Source organism: Rhipicephalus microplus, chromosome 2, assembly GCF_043290135.1.
Source record: "Rhipicephalus microplus isolate Deutch F79 chromosome 2, USDA_Rmic, whole genome shotgun sequence".
NCBI classification, from domain to species: domain Eukaryota; kingdom Metazoa; phylum Arthropoda; class Arachnida; order Ixodida; family Ixodidae; genus Rhipicephalus; species Rhipicephalus microplus.
The window spans coordinates 163,456,693-163,473,116 of NC_134701.1; the positions used below are offsets into that span (position 1 = coordinate 163,456,693).

General features: G+C 44.2%; 1 protein-coding gene across 1 annotated transcript in view; it reads right to left on the minus strand.

The window, feature by feature from the left end:
- The window catches only part of LOC119169676 (ubiquitin-like modifier-activating enzyme 1), a 97,789-nt gene extending 83,395 nt beyond the window's left edge, over positions 1 to 14,394 (minus strand). The window contains exons 1-3 of the mRNA XM_075885651.1: positions 14,146 to 14,394; positions 12,416 to 12,489; positions 9,902 to 10,070 (exon numbers count right to left, since the gene is read on the minus strand). Coding sequence (XP_075741766.1) covers positions 9,902 to 10,070; positions 12,416 to 12,489; positions 14,146 to 14,226 — 324 coding nt within the window. The 5' untranslated portion in view covers positions 14,227 to 14,394. The remainder of the gene's footprint in view (positions 1 to 9,901; positions 10,071 to 12,415; positions 12,490 to 14,145) is intronic.
- Between the last annotated feature and the right edge of the window lie 2,030 nt (positions 14,395 to 16,424).

Sequence of the window (16,424 nt, forward strand, 5' to 3'; positions counted from 1 at the left end):
CCACAACGATACACCGTGATTTACACAAACAAGAAACAATTGTGGCATGGAAAGTAGGAAAAAAGCTGCGCTATAGCAGCTTGACTAGCCCCACCTCCCATTTGTACAAGGCAACAGAAACAATGGCACACCAGACTCCATACAGTGCTCACGTATGATTGAAAGAAAAAAGAAAAGAAAATAACATTCTAGTGGTTGTTTATGAAGTACAGAATAGATGCACACTTGGGTGTTTACAAACAAACAATTTTTGGGAAAAAAGGCAACCAATATAAGACGCTATAACAGAAAGGGGTACACTTAAAATTTCATGCATTTACAAGTACTGGGTGTAATTTTTCTGGGTTTATAGCTCCTTATACAAACAGGTTTAATATATCACTACTTGAAAGGAGACGCAATTGCTGTTCTGTGAGCTTGAACTTATTTAGTATATGGGGAACAGAGTGCTTTAGCATTTGGAGTCCGTAATTTGTTCGCGGTCGGGGGATGTGCCAATGTTCAGAACTCCGCATCGGACGCAACAAAATTTTCGGCTGTAAATGTGCCAAGCCTCTCAGGTTTGCGCAATTCTTTCGAATTTCAGACCTCAAAGACAACAACAAGTTATGTTCATATGCAACACAAAATTTTTAAAACTTTAAACTTGACAAATAAATTGGATGTGTGTTCTCTGTAACCTATATTTGCAACAGCCCGCAAAGCGCTTTTTTGAAGTGTATACAACTTTTGTTTTGATGTTTCAGTTCCAGATGCCCATACCAACTGACAATAGCGTAGATGAGAACAAAAAAGCGTATTAAAGATAAGAAGTTTCTGGGGGAGCGGTAGAAACGACTGACACCTTCTCAGCACGCCAAGGGCTTTTCTTAGCTTAATACACAATTGTTCAGTGTGAGAATTCCAGAACATATGTTGATGAAAGATGACGCCCAAAGTTTTGACAGTCTCTAAAATTTCGATATTGAAATCATTTAGCATCAGTTTTTGTGTGTACGCACATGTTATTCCTTTCGCACGGAAAAGAACAACCTTGGTTTTAGAGCTGTTGATCTGTAACGAATTTTGGCAGGACCATTTCGAAAAATTGACTAACGTTTTATTAGCTGCTTTTATCAAATCGTCTATATTTGTTCCCGTAAAGAATAAGCTTGTATCATCTGCATAAATAATGTACGTTATTGAGTGATCTACATTTACAATATCATTGATACAAAGGTTAAATAGAAGAGGTCCTAATATGCTTCCCTGTGGTACACCGCTTTTGATTTTTTTTGGGCATAGATGTTTGCCTATTTATAGACACACACTGGTACCGATCACTAAGGTAGCTTTCTATTAAATCGAGCGCGATGCCTCTAATCCTGTAGTAAAACAATTTTTTTTTAACAAGGTTTGGTGATCAATTCTGTCGAACGCCTTCGTAAAGTCTATGAATACGCCTAATGTTAGCTTTCTTGCTTCAATGTTGCCCAGTATCAACTCTTTTTGATGCAACAGCGCTGTCTCCGTCGATACGCCAGACCTGAACCCATATTGTGCTGTTGTAATCACAGAATGCGAGTCCAAAAATTTATACAATCTAGTGAAAATGATTTTTTCTAGAGCCTTTGAAAATATAGGTAATACCGATATTGGCCGGTAATTACTCATTTCATTTTTGCCACCACCTTTATAAAGCACTGCAACTTTGGCATTTTTCATCCGCTTAGGGAACATACCTGTGCTTAAAACAATATTGTAAATATGCGTCAGGCAGGGTGATAATAAATCAATAACAAAGATAACCGGTTCCATTTTTATGCCGTCAATGTCCTCACTTTTGCTTTTTTTTAAGTTTCATGAAAACGTTGTTTACCTCAGTTTGCTCCGTAGGGTCAATAAATATTGAGGGGGCTATAGGTGTTGGCATGTAACTTAATGCAGATAAGATAGATAGACAGTTAGATAGATAAGATAGATAGATAGATAGACAGTTAGATAGATAAGATAGACAGTTAGATAGATAAGATAGACAGATAGATAGATAAGATAGATAGACAGTTAGATAGATAAGATAGACAGATAGATAGATAAGATAGATAGACAGTTAGATAGATAGATAGACAGATAGATAAGACAGATAGACAGATAGATAAGATAGATAGACAGATAGATAAGATAGATAGATAGCTAGATAAGATAGATAGATAGCTAGATAAGATAGATAGATAGCTAGATAAGATAGACAGATAGATAGCTAAATAGATAAATAGATAGATAGATAAGATAGACAGATAGATAGATAGCTAAATAGATAAATAGATAGATAGATAGATAGATAGCTAAATAGATAGCTAAATAGATAGCTAAATAGATAGCTAAATAGATAGCTAGATAGATAGCTAAATAGCTAGATAGCTAGATAGATAGATAGATAGATAGCTAAATAGATAGCTAAATAGATAGCTAAATAGATAGCTAAATAGATAGCTAGATAGATAGCTAAATAGCTAGATAGCTAGATAGATAGATAGCTAGATAGCTAGATAGCTAGATAGATAGATAGATAGATAGATAGCTAAATAGATAGATAGATAGATAGCTAAATAGATAGCTAAATAGATAGCTAAATAGAAAGCTAAATAGCTAGATAGATAGCTAAATAGCTAGATAGCTAGATAGATAGCTAGATAGATAGCTAAATAGATAGCTAAATAAATAGCTAAATAGCTAGATAGCTAGATAGATAGCTAAATAGCTAGATAGATAAATAGATAGCTAGATAGATAGATAGATAGATAGCTAGATAGATAGATAAATAGATAGATAGCTAGATAGATAGCTAAATAGCTAGATAGATAAATAGATAGCTAGATAGATAGATAAATAGATAGATAGCTAGATAGATAGCTAAATAGCTAGATAGATAAATAGCCAGATAGATAGCTAGATAGATAGATAAATAGATAGCTAGATAGATAGATAAATAGATAGATAGCTAGATAGATAGCTAAATAGATAAATAGCTAGATAGATAGCTAGATAGATAAATAGATAGATAAATAGATAGATAGATAAATAGATAGATAGCTAGATAGATAGCTAGATAGATAGCTAGATAGATAAATAGATAGATAGATAGCTAGATAGATAAATAGATAGATAGATAAATAGATAGATAGATAAATAGATAGATAGATAGCTAGATAGATAGCTAGATAGATAGCTAGATAGATAGATAGATAGATAGATAGATAGATAGATAGATAGATAGATAGATAGATAGATAGATAGATAGATAGATAGATAGATAGATAGATAGATAGATAGATAGATAGATAGATAGATAGATAGATAGATAGATACGCTCAAAGTCACCGAATTTCGCTAAGAAATGCTTCGCGTTTAAAAAAAGGCATGAAAAGAGAATCAACTCCTACCGAACAGGGTAAGTTCTAGTTCGTTGGAAGAGGCTTTTCTGCTGATATGCACATAAATATACGCTGATAATGACCATTACGATGACGACGACGGTCATAAGTCATACCACAAAGCTGCGCAAAGCCTTAAATAAGCGAAGATGGACGACTATGAAGGCATCTCGTTGTTTGTAGATTTTTTTCTATAGGCCTCACCTAAGGTAGTTTCTTTAGGGTGCTTTTCAACCGTTTTTAGGCCTTGTTTAGGTGACGCAAGTTGGTTTTTTTCCTTTTTCTACGTTAATTCGCCGTCGAGACAGTAACATGTTGACCTACAGACAGTCGCAGACATGACACGGAGACGTCAACGTTGGCATACAATCCTTCCATCGCCTTGTGGTCTTCTCGCGGACGCCTTTGCCATTCCCTTGAATTATCTTGGGTGTGCTAAGCCTCTGCGGCCCACCGCCGTTGCTTCGTGGCCATTTGTTGACAACTGCTGCTCTTTTTCTTTTTGTAGTAGACGTTGTGAAGTGAGATTTACCAAATTTACGTGGCACGTACCTACTTACTGTGCTGACAAAAAGGGAAAAAATGACCTTAATTTCGGTCTGGTGGTCCCATCCTGCCTATTTACCCCAGGATGGATGCCCTCCCCAATTGACTATGAACTTCCTTCTGCCGAGCGCCAGATCACTAGTGCACTTGCAACTTTTTAACGAGTAGGAGGTGCCTGGCGGGAGTACTTCTCTGCCTCATACAGTGCAGTGGATAACCTGTTTCACTCAGGCTGGGAGGCGGGGGGGGGGGGGGGGTTAAGGTATGCTCGGGGAACTTTGCAGAACCCTATGGGGCTACTTTTCGAGGTGAGTACCCATGAGCAACCGAGCACCAGGTCCATGTAGCCTTCCACCCATTGGGAAGCAACCGGTGGGTTCCTGGTCGAAACTCGGAATTGAACACGGTCATTTCCTGCATCGAAAGCGGACGCTCTAGGTGGTGGTGGTGGTGGTGGTGGTGGTGGTGGTGGTGGTGGTGGTGGTGGTGGTGGTGGTGGTGGTGGTGGTGTTGTAGCAGGCGGGGTTAGCCTGGCCTGCATGGCCGGCAATTGTTCCGCCTGAGCATCTCCTGAATTTGGAAAATGTCACCACGTGTCAGACAGCCCAGTGTCTCGCAAGAACACCAACAAAATCCGTTGCACGTTCCTCCTAGTTGCCGCGGGTCCTTCAGAAAAGGTGATGTCATCAACTGTCCGGTGTCTATGACAGCCTTTTCGCAAGGTGCGGATCATCGCTGCTCTTTGCACATCAAATTGTGGGCAAAGCCAAATGAAATGTTCAATATCCCCAATGTCACCACAGAAGGCACAGAACGGGGAAGCGTATCTCCCAGTCTTGAATGACCAGGCCGGGGTGTATGCGGAGCCGGTTCTAATGCGGTACAACAGCGTCGCTTCTTCACGAGAAAGTCCATGAATTACACATGCTTGGTGTGGAAACTTGTAGATCGCCTTGAAATGATTGCGTATCACATCTTTGTTGTTCTGGTAAGTCTTGGGAGTTCTTACTTTTGGAAACGATGTACGTGCTTCGCAAGCAAGGGCATCAGCCTTTTCATTGCCCTCAATGCCAACGGGGGATGGGATCCACTGGAACTTTATATTAAAACTCTTGCCATTTAGGTGTTTGATTAGTGTTAGAGATTGCCTGGTGAACTTTTCTTGAAGTAGGCCACGATGCAGTCTTTGTAGCGCCGATTTGGAGTCCGTCAGCACTACAACATCTCGTGCAGAAAAGGATCGCAGTTTTCGCAAAGCCGCCGTAATTGCAGCGCTTTCTACCGTTGTGGACGAAACCACGCGATCCAGGCGGCCCGACCATGACACGCCCAAGCAGGGTATGCAGAAAGCCGCTGCGCAGCTATCCGTCTGTGTGCACACTGATCCGTCGGTGTACACTTGTAGGTGGCCACGGTACATGGTGCTCAAGTGGTCCAGCGCAAGAAATTTTGCTTCCGCGGCTGGAATGGTGCGCTTCGCTGGTAGCTTGGGTACGCTGAAGTTGCACGCAACATCCACAAAAGACCATGGTGGGTCCATAGGGCGCCGTTTAGGCAGTTTCAAGCCTAAATAATGAAGTGTGTTTAGTGCCGCGTTGAAATGTGAGCCAGTTCTTGCTCTTAGCCGCCGGAGAAGCCCCGTGCCTGCGAAGGACTCACCCAGTCTTGACAGCTGCGTCAATAAGGCCTGAGATGCCAAAAAGCGGAGCGGAAGAGACTCGGCTTCATTGGTGACCTTCGTGTTTGAAGCCGCCTGAGGGACTCCCATCGCCAAGCAAAGACCCTTTCTGTGCACTGCCTCTAGGCGTTCGAACTGGCTTGGTGATGGTGATATCAGGGGCAGCTGATAAATGATGCGGCTTGTTATAAGCGCATCATTCAATTTAAGCATGGACATAGGATTGTTGCCCCAACGGACCCCTGCCATGCAACGAAGAGCGTTGATCCTTTGCACTGATGCAGTGACTATACCATCAACCGCACGTCGCCATAATAGCTTGTTGTCGATGGTAATGTCCAGGAAACGGACACTTGTTGCACAACGGATTGAGTGGCCTCGAATATTCAGCGACAGACGTGTTGACTTCCGTCGCGCTCCCGGGAAGAGCATGAAGGCCGATTTTTCCGCTGATAAAGATAGGCCAAGTGTCAACAAGTGACGCTCAATGATTGAAATAGCGCTCTGTGCTATCCGGGCCAAACGTTCGTGCTGGTACCCTGAGATCCAAATGCAAATGTCATCGGCGTAGATGGATATTTTAACTGATTTCAGAGCTAAGTGCAGAGTGTCGGGAAGGCTGGCCATGGCAGCGTTAAAAAGCAAGGAAGGTAGAACACTTCCTTGTGGGACGCCGAGGGAAACGCGTCTCTCTTCGCTCATTACATTTCCAAGCTTAACACGGACACAATAGTCTCTGAGAAATTTATGTATGAACCGAAGAGCATTTCCCGACACACCCATGGCTTGGAGTCCGTTCACGATGCCTGCCTGAAGCACACAATCATATGCCTTGGCAATGTCCATGAAGACGGCGAGTGTCGAGAGTCCGCTGACACGGCGGTGCTCGATGTGGCTTAATAGGTCCAAAACACTGTCCTGAGCACTCCGTCGTGGGCGAAATCCGGTCATATACGATGGTCATCGTCTTCCTTGTTCAAGGTACCAAGTTAATCTTGTACATATTAATCTTTCCATCAGCTTAGATACACATGATGTAAGAGATACCGGTCGATATGACGCGAAGCTCGCAGGATCCTTTCCGGACTTCAAGACTGGCACCACCCAAGCTGTCTTTCAAACAAATGGAATCTCTCCCGTGCTCCAGACATGATTAAATATGTCTAAAAGGGCCCTTTTTCGCTCATATGGTAGATTTGTCAGCATTTGATTGCTGATCAAATCGGGGCCCACGGCACAGCGTCTTCTTAATTTGCTAAGTGCCATATCCAGCTCTCGGAAGGTGAATGGCGTATCCATCATGTGAAAAAACTGGGGTGACAGAGGAATCGCCGCTCCTGCTGATCTACCAGATATGTACACGTCTGCGAAATCCTCTGCAAGGGTTTGCAAATCTATCCCTTGTTACAAAGCGAGTGCTTCGAGTGGCCTGTGTGTTCGGATCTTCCCAGAAAGACTATTTATTACTGCCCATATCTTTGTCAAGGGCGTAAATGTTGATAAACTCTCACAGAAAGCGGCCCATTGATTTCGTCTTAATTTTTTTGTATGGCGACGAATCGCAGCGTTTATCCTGTTATATTCGGTTTTCGCAGACGGATTTCTTTTTGTTCTCATTAATTTCCGCTCCGCCGGTCTACGTGCTGCACAGAGGTTCTTCAATTTCAAGTCAGGAGCAGGAAAATGGTCGGGAAGTTTCAGCAATGAAGTTGCTGATCGCTTGCTTTGCAACATATCTGCGAACAGCTCGCCAGTGGATTTGTCCAACACTTCTCTGTAGGTGTCCCAGCGTGTTACATTGCAGAATTGTCGACCAGCAGTTCGAAATACCAGGATATTGGTGAAGATGGGGAAATGGTCGCTGCCCATCTTGTCTGGAGCCATAGTCGATGATACCAGAAGGTCTGTGGAGTGAAGTACAAGGTCTATTGCACTCCATGAATCTGGTGGCCTAAAAAATGTAGGTTTACCATCGTTCGCCACACATAAGTCGGCAGCATCCGCTGCTGCTAGAAGTTCCTTGCCTCGAAAATCTACACTATTATCTCCCCAGAGTGGATGGTGCGCGTTAAAATCACCATAGATTATTCGAGGAGCGGGACATCGAGTGCAAAGGTCTTTTAGGAAAGTCTCCATAGAGACCTTTTTTCGTGGGCTTATGTACACCGATACCACACTCGGTTTTCGGTTTCCCAGGCACACTTGCACAGCAGCGACTTCCAGTGAGTTGGAACAGAGGTCTTGCACTGGTAAGGCGACGTGAGGGATTTCCCGCCTTATGTATATCATTGCGCTTCCATTTGCAAACGACGTTATGCTCGGGTTGCCGTGTCGGGTGTACCCTGGGAGCGTCCTTGCATTCGGTAGACCGGCTTCGGAGAGGGCTAGAATCGGTATTGGAATGTCGCGCAGGAAAAGGTTGAGTTCGTACAGGCGTTTTAGAAGACCGGCGCACTTCCATTGCATTATTAAGGGAACTTTTGAAGGATGAAATAGACCAGGTGGGCGAGACATTGCCATTATTCTACTGTGTGTTTGTGGAAGCAGAGCAAAGTAACACTGACTCTAGAGCCAGGACAGCTTCCAACATATCCTTCGTTGAACTCGCAGGCATCTTCGCGACGTGTGAACGTAGCGCGGTGAAAAGAGCGCGAATAACGTGCTCGAGGTTTTCTTGCTGTTGGCTTCCAGATGGTACTTGAGATGGGCTCAGTGCATCAGCGTAGGTGCGCTTGGCGGACTCTTTCGTGATACATTTCTCACCAGCGTTGAGCACTTGCGTTGACTCAGTACCAGCTCTTGTCGGGTTTAGGCGCGGAAAATTTCCTGCGTACGCGTTATCCAAACCGCCATGTTGTGGCGCGCCGGACGTCTTCTTTGTGAGCGATGGTTCGTTCACAGTCTTCGGGCTGAGGACAAACGTCTTATTTCTTCGCTGCGCAGCTGTTCGTGCTGGACATCGGCCGTAGCTAGCTGGGCGGTCGCCGCCACAGTTTGCACACACAAGTTTTTTTTTACTTGTACACGTCTTAAAGTCATGAGGCCCCCCACAGCGCTTACACCTTTGTTCCCCATGACAGTGCTTAGCAACATGTCCAAAACGCTGACATTTAAAACAGCGTGGTGGCGTCTCCACGTAGTCTACCAACTCGTGTCTGGTGAAGCTAAGGTTGATCTTCTCTGGACGTTCCGAATTGGGAGCAAATGTGAGAACTACAGAGTCAGTGCGCCTTGATTCCCATTCGTTGGATGAGGTTTGGACTCGTCGTATGATTCTTCTTGCGTGGTATACTCCCTGAGGTCTCAGGTAGGTTAACAGCTCTTCGTCCGAGTACCATCTTGGGACCCCTTTTATAATGCATGTATTTTTCATGTAGCTGTGTGGTACACGGGCAGATATGGCAAGGCCGCAGATAGTAAATTAAACTACTCACCAGCGGTGGTATAAAAATGAAGAGAGCAACCGCAGCAGTGGCTACAGTAACCGCAAAGGTAGCCACATGATTAGAGCGGACGCTCTAATCATATGGCTACCTTTGCGGTTACTGTAGCCACTGCTGCGGTTGCTCTCTTCATTTTTATACCACCGCTGGTGAGTAGTTCAATTTACCCAATTTCTTTAGCACATACCCGCTTTCGATTATGATAGCTTTTATGCGTGTGATGCGTGTGAGCTTTTTTGCGCGTTAGCCACACGACGCCTAGCCTAAACGGCTTCGCTGGCAAAAAAAAGTGAAATAACGGTCGTGACATCTTCAATTGTATTGAGGTCAATTACTTCAAGTGGTGCAATTACGTTGGTGTCCTGATTTATATACCTGATTATCATTTGACGAAGGACTTACTACATATGTTCAATTAACTTAGCTGCTATTTCCGCGAGACTCAGGGCATGTATGACTTTACAGACACAAACTTTAAGCATTTGGAATGCATATATGTGCTTCGTAGAAGAGTCCACTGCATTATTTTCCGCATGGTAATGAAGTACGCCGCCAAAGGGCCTTGTTTAATTCGGTTGACTATCATGTAATCCGGCATGTTTGCGGGCAGTAGACGAAAGTGATGCGTCTAAGCTTGTTTCTGTTATGACCTCCAAAGTAAGCACTTTTTAATTCTTCAAATATTTTTGCATCACACGAAATTCAGTGCACAGTTTCAGTGGCAACTAACAACAGCCTTAGAGCAAGAAGATAAAAAATTAAGCCCCTTTCGTGTCAGAGCCGAAATTTACTTAAAAATTGTTGAGAGCATGGTCTCTAACCTGAGACGAGAGGTCCACACCGGTGCACACTTGCTCGTCGTAGATGGTGACAGACTTGACGCCGGCAAGGACGACGTTCTTGGCGATCTCGACACCCAAGCCTCCCATGCCCACAATAAGAACGTCCGATTGGGCCAGGCGCACCATGGCGTCGCGCCCGAGAACGTAGCTGTAACGTGGGTCATACGTGACTTGTGCTTTTATATTCGTTGTTGCTTACTTCGAGTCTTAAACAGTTTCCGAGCAAAAAGGTTTCGATGGTTCCAAGCATACTCCTTGTTTGATTGATCGATATGTGTGGTTTAACGTCCCAAAACCACTATATGATTATGAGAGACGCCGTAGTGGAGGGCTCCGGAAATTTCGACCACCTGGGGTTCTTTACCGTGCACCCAAATCTGAGCACACGGGCCTACAACATTTCCGCCTCCAACGAAAATGCAGCCGCCGCCACAGCCGGGATTTGATCGCGCGATCTGCGGGTCAGCAGCCCAGTACCTTAGCCACTAGACCACCGCGGTGGGGCCATATTCCTTGTTTAGGGAAGGAAGAGGGGGATGGGGTATAGGAGTGGTTTACACTCCCGTTAAACACGCTGTTTCCAGCTGTGAAGATAACTACCCCATTTAGCGAGGCCCCACACACTACGCAGATCGAATTGCACGCATATTGTTCGGTGCACAGCACACTTCAGAGGATAAACAATGTGTGAATAAAGTTTCGATGTTTCAGTGACAACAACGGTTCATCTGCTTTTATGATTCATATGGGTTACATTTGTATGTTTCATGCTTTTGTGTGCTTTTGACGTACTAATATTAACCTTGTCTGTACGTGGGCAATCACAGGTCAGGTTGAGCAACAATGAAAGGAACTAAACCGACGTTCTTTGAAACAGTTCCCTCTAAAAGCTGCGTGAAACACTCAAGGTAACGAAAGGCATTTTCCTTTTTTGCCCGTGTCATTGCGAGTATTGGCGTCCAACGTAGTGAGTTTCATATATTGTGATTTGCTGTCTCTGGTACAGCTTCCAAAAAACCTCTCGAAGTGGCCGACCAAGGCAACGTTGCAAAAAATCTCAATCGTCACTATTTAAGCGCACCTATGTAGGCGAGACATCAAGGTATCTCGATCAGATAATTGGCAAGAAATTTTTCCCGGAATACTTTGTTCCCAGCAAACAAAATAAAACTAAAATTGCAATATGCACAATGTGAGTGAACCTTGTTTATAACGCTTACAGCCCCGCAAAACTACGCTCAGTATCGTATGTTTCGATTCCACTTGACAAGAAAGTTTTTTTTTTATTTTACCTATTTAGGGGCGAAGCTCCTTCAAGAGTGAGTCGGTGCATTCTCTGAGGTATGTAGTTGTAGTAATACTAGGTAGCCACCTATAGTTTACTTGCCCCGCCAAGGTGGTCTAGTGGCTAAGGTACTCGGCTGCTAACCCGCTGGTCGCGGGATCAAATCCCTGCTGTGGCGGCTGCATTTCCGATGGAGGCGGAAAGTTGTAGGCCCGTGTACTCAGATTTAGGTGCACGTTAAAGAACCCCAGGTGGTCGAAATTTCCGGAGCCCTCCACTACAGCGTCTCTCATAATCATGTAGTGGTTTTGGGACGTTAAACCCCACAAAATCAATCAGTCAATCTAGTTTACTTCTTGCAGTGTTCACTAGATGGCGGTAGTTGATGCGAAATGTTATAAAACTAGATGGTGGTACTTGGAGTTGATGAATAGATGCGAGATAAAATGCTAGATGGCGGTACCTGTAGTTGAAAATGAAAGATGCGAGATGTTATAATAGGAATGATGTCACATAAGGCGCGCGTCATTGGTGGAAGGCAATCGTTCGTTTTAGTGCGGCGACGTACGCTAGGGAAAGCTTCGTAATAAAATTCGTTCGCTGTTGGTGCGCCGTGACGCTGCGCGACACCGTTACCAACATCCTGCCGTACGGAAGTGGGAGGCCCAAGTGGTACGGCATACGCACAATGCGTTTTTCACGTCTCTAAATGATGATGGACTCGGAGAATCACACGGAAGATTGACGGTCTACCGATGATTCCCTCCGGAGCTTCGCCCACTCATCATCCTTCACCCCGTAGATATGCTGCGATTTTTTTCATTTGGTTTGCACGTTTCTAGATTTTTCAATCACGCAGCACTAGAATGCTATGCCAAAGAATCATAATGCATGAATGAATATATTTATGCGCAGTGGGATGCCTTGTGTGTTGAGTGAGAAATTCGAAATATTTGTCACAGTGCATATGCGTGAGTGAGTAGTCTGTATGTAAATCGTATTTACTGTGTTGAAAACGTTCTTCATTCACATGACACTAATGCACACACAAGTGCGTTTGCGAAGCGCACCCTTCTTCAGAAGATAACTGTCCGAGCTGCCCTCCATACTGCAAATTACTTTTCACTCACTCAGAAAGACCAGACGCACGTCGGGTCATTGAACCTATAACAGACGTCAGAGAGGCTATTTATTAGCCTCCAACTTACAGCTGTCTAGAGTAGATTCTCTCATCGATGTCCACTGGTTTCTGTTCGGGTAGGCCCGACTGGATATGGTTTTGCTGCACACACACAGGCGTAGAGGTCAGGCCAACGGAAGACCAATGGCGAAGGCGTGTACCGGAACAAATATTCACTTGGATATGAATCATAATGGGGATATGAATCATAATGCACAACCGGAAGTGACATATTGAAAGTGGGGTATGACTTACCGTACCTATGGTTACATTGAGGCGGAGGTTCGATTGCTCAACTAAAGCAATCCACCAACGCGCTGAAACTGTTCAGTGAGAAACCAGCAGCAGCCACCACTTCCCGGAAATACAGTAACAGATCGCAAAGGAATTTCCGCCTGAAAATGGACTTGTAGTGTCATTAAGAAATCATGAGCACCACCTTACTTAGATGTACGCTCACAATAATACGCATATAATATGTTTTTGTGCAATTGCCGCAAAAAATTTGCATATCAATACTCAGGATTACCGCAAAGAATACGCTTTCGCCACACAGGAAAGATCATTGGTGAGATATTGCTCATCCGTTTTCAAATACGTGCGCTGAATTGCTGACAGTTAAGCTCACAGGGCAAATTCTCAAGCCATTCATCATGTTGTCATACATTTCAAAAATAAGAGATGAGGAACTTCTTACTGTCATCAGTGATATATAAGCCGATCTGAGAATGAATCCCGATGTTCTTGTACGGACGGCAAAGCCGCGCCACAAAGCTGACTGCTTTCTTTTAACTGACTGTAAAATACCTCGCACACCAGTGATACAGAGTCAAGAATTCCTAACCAAAGATGACTCAATCGGACTAATGACGCAGATCGAGGTCTGAGCTCGAGTCTGAGCGAGTCTGGGTGAGTAATACTTTGCCGAGTCTAAGTGGGTCCACCTGAGCTGTGCGTCTGCGAAATCGCAGTCGGAGTCCGAGTCGGCTCCAATCGCGAAATAAATTTCCTGAGTGCGACTGAGGGAGCTCGGTTGTGTTCTGATGTTGACTGTTCTAGTTTCGCTTTGGTTACTCAAGTTGCTTTGGTGGCGCCTCGCTCGGCAGCGATGATACTTGCGCCATTACGGAACATTTTTTTTGTTTGCATAGTTTGTGACAAGCACTACAGACGAATGGTCGTATTCGGCTTTCCGCGCCACGCTGCGCCATTAGTCAGCTGGCATCTCCGCCGGCCGTGTCGGCCACCCGCTACCACGTTTCGTCTTCGTTGGAGCCGCCTAGCCACGGCACTACAAGCTCCACATGTTTCGCCGACCTATGCATGCCCATAACAGCAATCAGAATTGAAATGCGCAAAGAATAGAGCAATAGCAAAAGCGCCAATGTGCTTAACTGGCAAAATCAAATAGCAGAAGGAAAAGGAATAGGCAACCCTAAACCATGACTTGGGTGTCTGGTGTAGCACCCACACGTCGGTGTTCGTGGCGCCATTAAATTGTGCCTCGCGCACTGAGGAAGCGAATACTTAATTGGTCCTCAATTTAACCAGAGTAATTCTCCGATAACATATGCATTTGCTATTACTCTAAATTTCCTTATAAGTGTTACGGCGCTAGGTAATGGCCTACCACTTCAAATTGCCTTCTGGCACTGTACCTCGCCTCGCCCACAGAGACAGTGTCTTCTGCAAACCATGCAACGGGTATCTCAGCCCCAGACGCACTTATATCAAGATAACAAGTCAGCGTTCACGTACCGCCTCCTGGGACGCATCTCCTTCGTCGGTCCTCCGTCTCTTCGCCGGTGGAGAATCGTCTTCGTCCTTCGAAGTGGCCATGTTGTCGTCCGGCCGGGCGCCCGTAGGAAGTCGTGGCCGCGGCAAGACGTCACGCGTTCCTGCCCGTCGTGATTTCGGGTGGACCGTGCCACCACTTGCCGCTGTCCCGACAGTCTTGCGACTGCTGCGGCACCGCGACCGGATCACGGCAGAGACCACGTCAGTCACGTGCCTTCGCAGAGAATGTTCTAGATGCATCGTCTCAGAAGACGATGTCAACGATGATGATGATGATTATGATCTCAGATGGATGACGCTCCCTCACGAAGGGGGATGGGCCAATCTGGAAAAAGATTTAGAGATACAACCGCAGAAGACGATATTGATGCCCTTCACGCGCAAGTAAACTAGTTCTTCTTTTTATTTCTTCTCGTGAATTCAACTGATGGATAGATAAAAATTTTTATTGTGGTCCTTCGGTGCGTGCGTTTAGCGCTTAGTGGGCCGCTCCCACGTCGTGACAGAGAGACCTTACGAGTTATTTCAAAACTGTGTACTTCTAAACATTTTGAAATTATAAAAAAAACTTTTATATAACAAGGAACCGCTCGTTTCATGGCCTATCTTCCATGGTGGGTTGTTCCAGTTTAAAAGGGTCAACCAACCAACGAACCAACCAGCCAATAAACTGGTTTCTTCAATGTGATGCTGTGCGTGACTGTAAGGAACTACATTATAGAAAACCAAATCAGTAAACTAGCTAAGCAGTAAATATTATCTTTCTGTGTCTACACCCTTATTTTATATTAGTTATTTAGTACATACTGCCAATCCTATTAGGAAATAATGCAGGAAGGGCACAACTTATAAGTAAAAAGTAACAATCAATATAAAGATTACATATGCAAAACATCTATACACAACTGTGAAACCAAACTGTAAAACACCGACACATCATAACACACCATTATAGTTACGATTAGGTTATATAGTCAGTCACACGTGCGCAAGCTTTACGAAAAAAAGTACAAAAAAGGATGTATGTATAAAAAGTTAGGGCATCATTTTAGTTTATTACCAATTATTAATAATATCATTTCAAAGCTTTGTTTTGTTTTCTTTTTACATAGGCGAATACATCTGATCGAGCACGCAAAATTTTTTATATATAACTTGTAAAATTTCTATAATAAACCCTCCCTTATTCAGAAGTTCTATAATATTCTATGAAATCACCGGTAGTGGTTGTGCGCCACAGTTTATAGGCGAACGAGAAAAAGTACTGGCGTTTCGCTACAAACTCAGCTCACAAGCTAATGTCATTGCTATTCAAACCAGCTTAGTTTTGGCCATCCAGGATCAGTAATTACAAAAACGTCTTACGCTGAAAATTTTCGAAAGAAACTGTTTCAGCCGATCACGACACGACACTTTTTGTCACTTGGTTGTGATGGTGAAGAAGGCTGCAGCAAAAGTGAAACATGAAACTTTACATTTGGCCGAACTTGTACCCGGAAAGTGAAAAAGAATCAAAATGCAAGCATTACAAGCTTAGCCCTGAAATTGGCGTGAACAGTCGCCGGCCATCGAGTGACCTGCTGTGAGTTAAGGCACTTTGGTAGAAATGCATGCGGTATGGAACATTCGTGCCTGTTAGCTTGTGGTCGCGTTGCTTCCAGCATAAAGTGAACTGTTCGAGTTTGAACACTGAAAGTTATCTGAAGATTTTAAAATAATCTGGAAGGTTTTCAGATACCAGGGCGCTGCTTGCGCAAGGAAGTGTAACGTGTGACGGATCGTTTACATGAAGGCGCGTAGGCAGAAATCTTTTAGAGGGGGGGGGTGCACCTTTTTGATCTGATGGGGGGCAAGGCAGGAAAAAAGGGATTTCGCGCTATGTATGGCTTGCTAAAAAAATTCGGGGGAGGGCTGCGTGGGCCTGGTGTGCCACCCCCTAGCTACGCTACTGGTTACATAAAAAAACAAAAGCCCCTGTACGGGCACCTCTTTTGTTCTTTCTTTTTTTTAACCAGGCCCACATCAGAATGTGCATTGTTCCGATGCAACATAATAAGTAGGGTAAGAGAGAAAATGCGCTTACACAACAAAGTATAATAATAAAGCAGTTTAAAAGTAGAGTCCTCAGATTTGCTAATATAAGATGGCCTAATGCGCATGACATGGACGACTTCAGGTCGTGCGCGGCACCACCGAAAGTTCGTCCGGATAACTAAGGGTCGAAAGCTCCGGGATGTCAA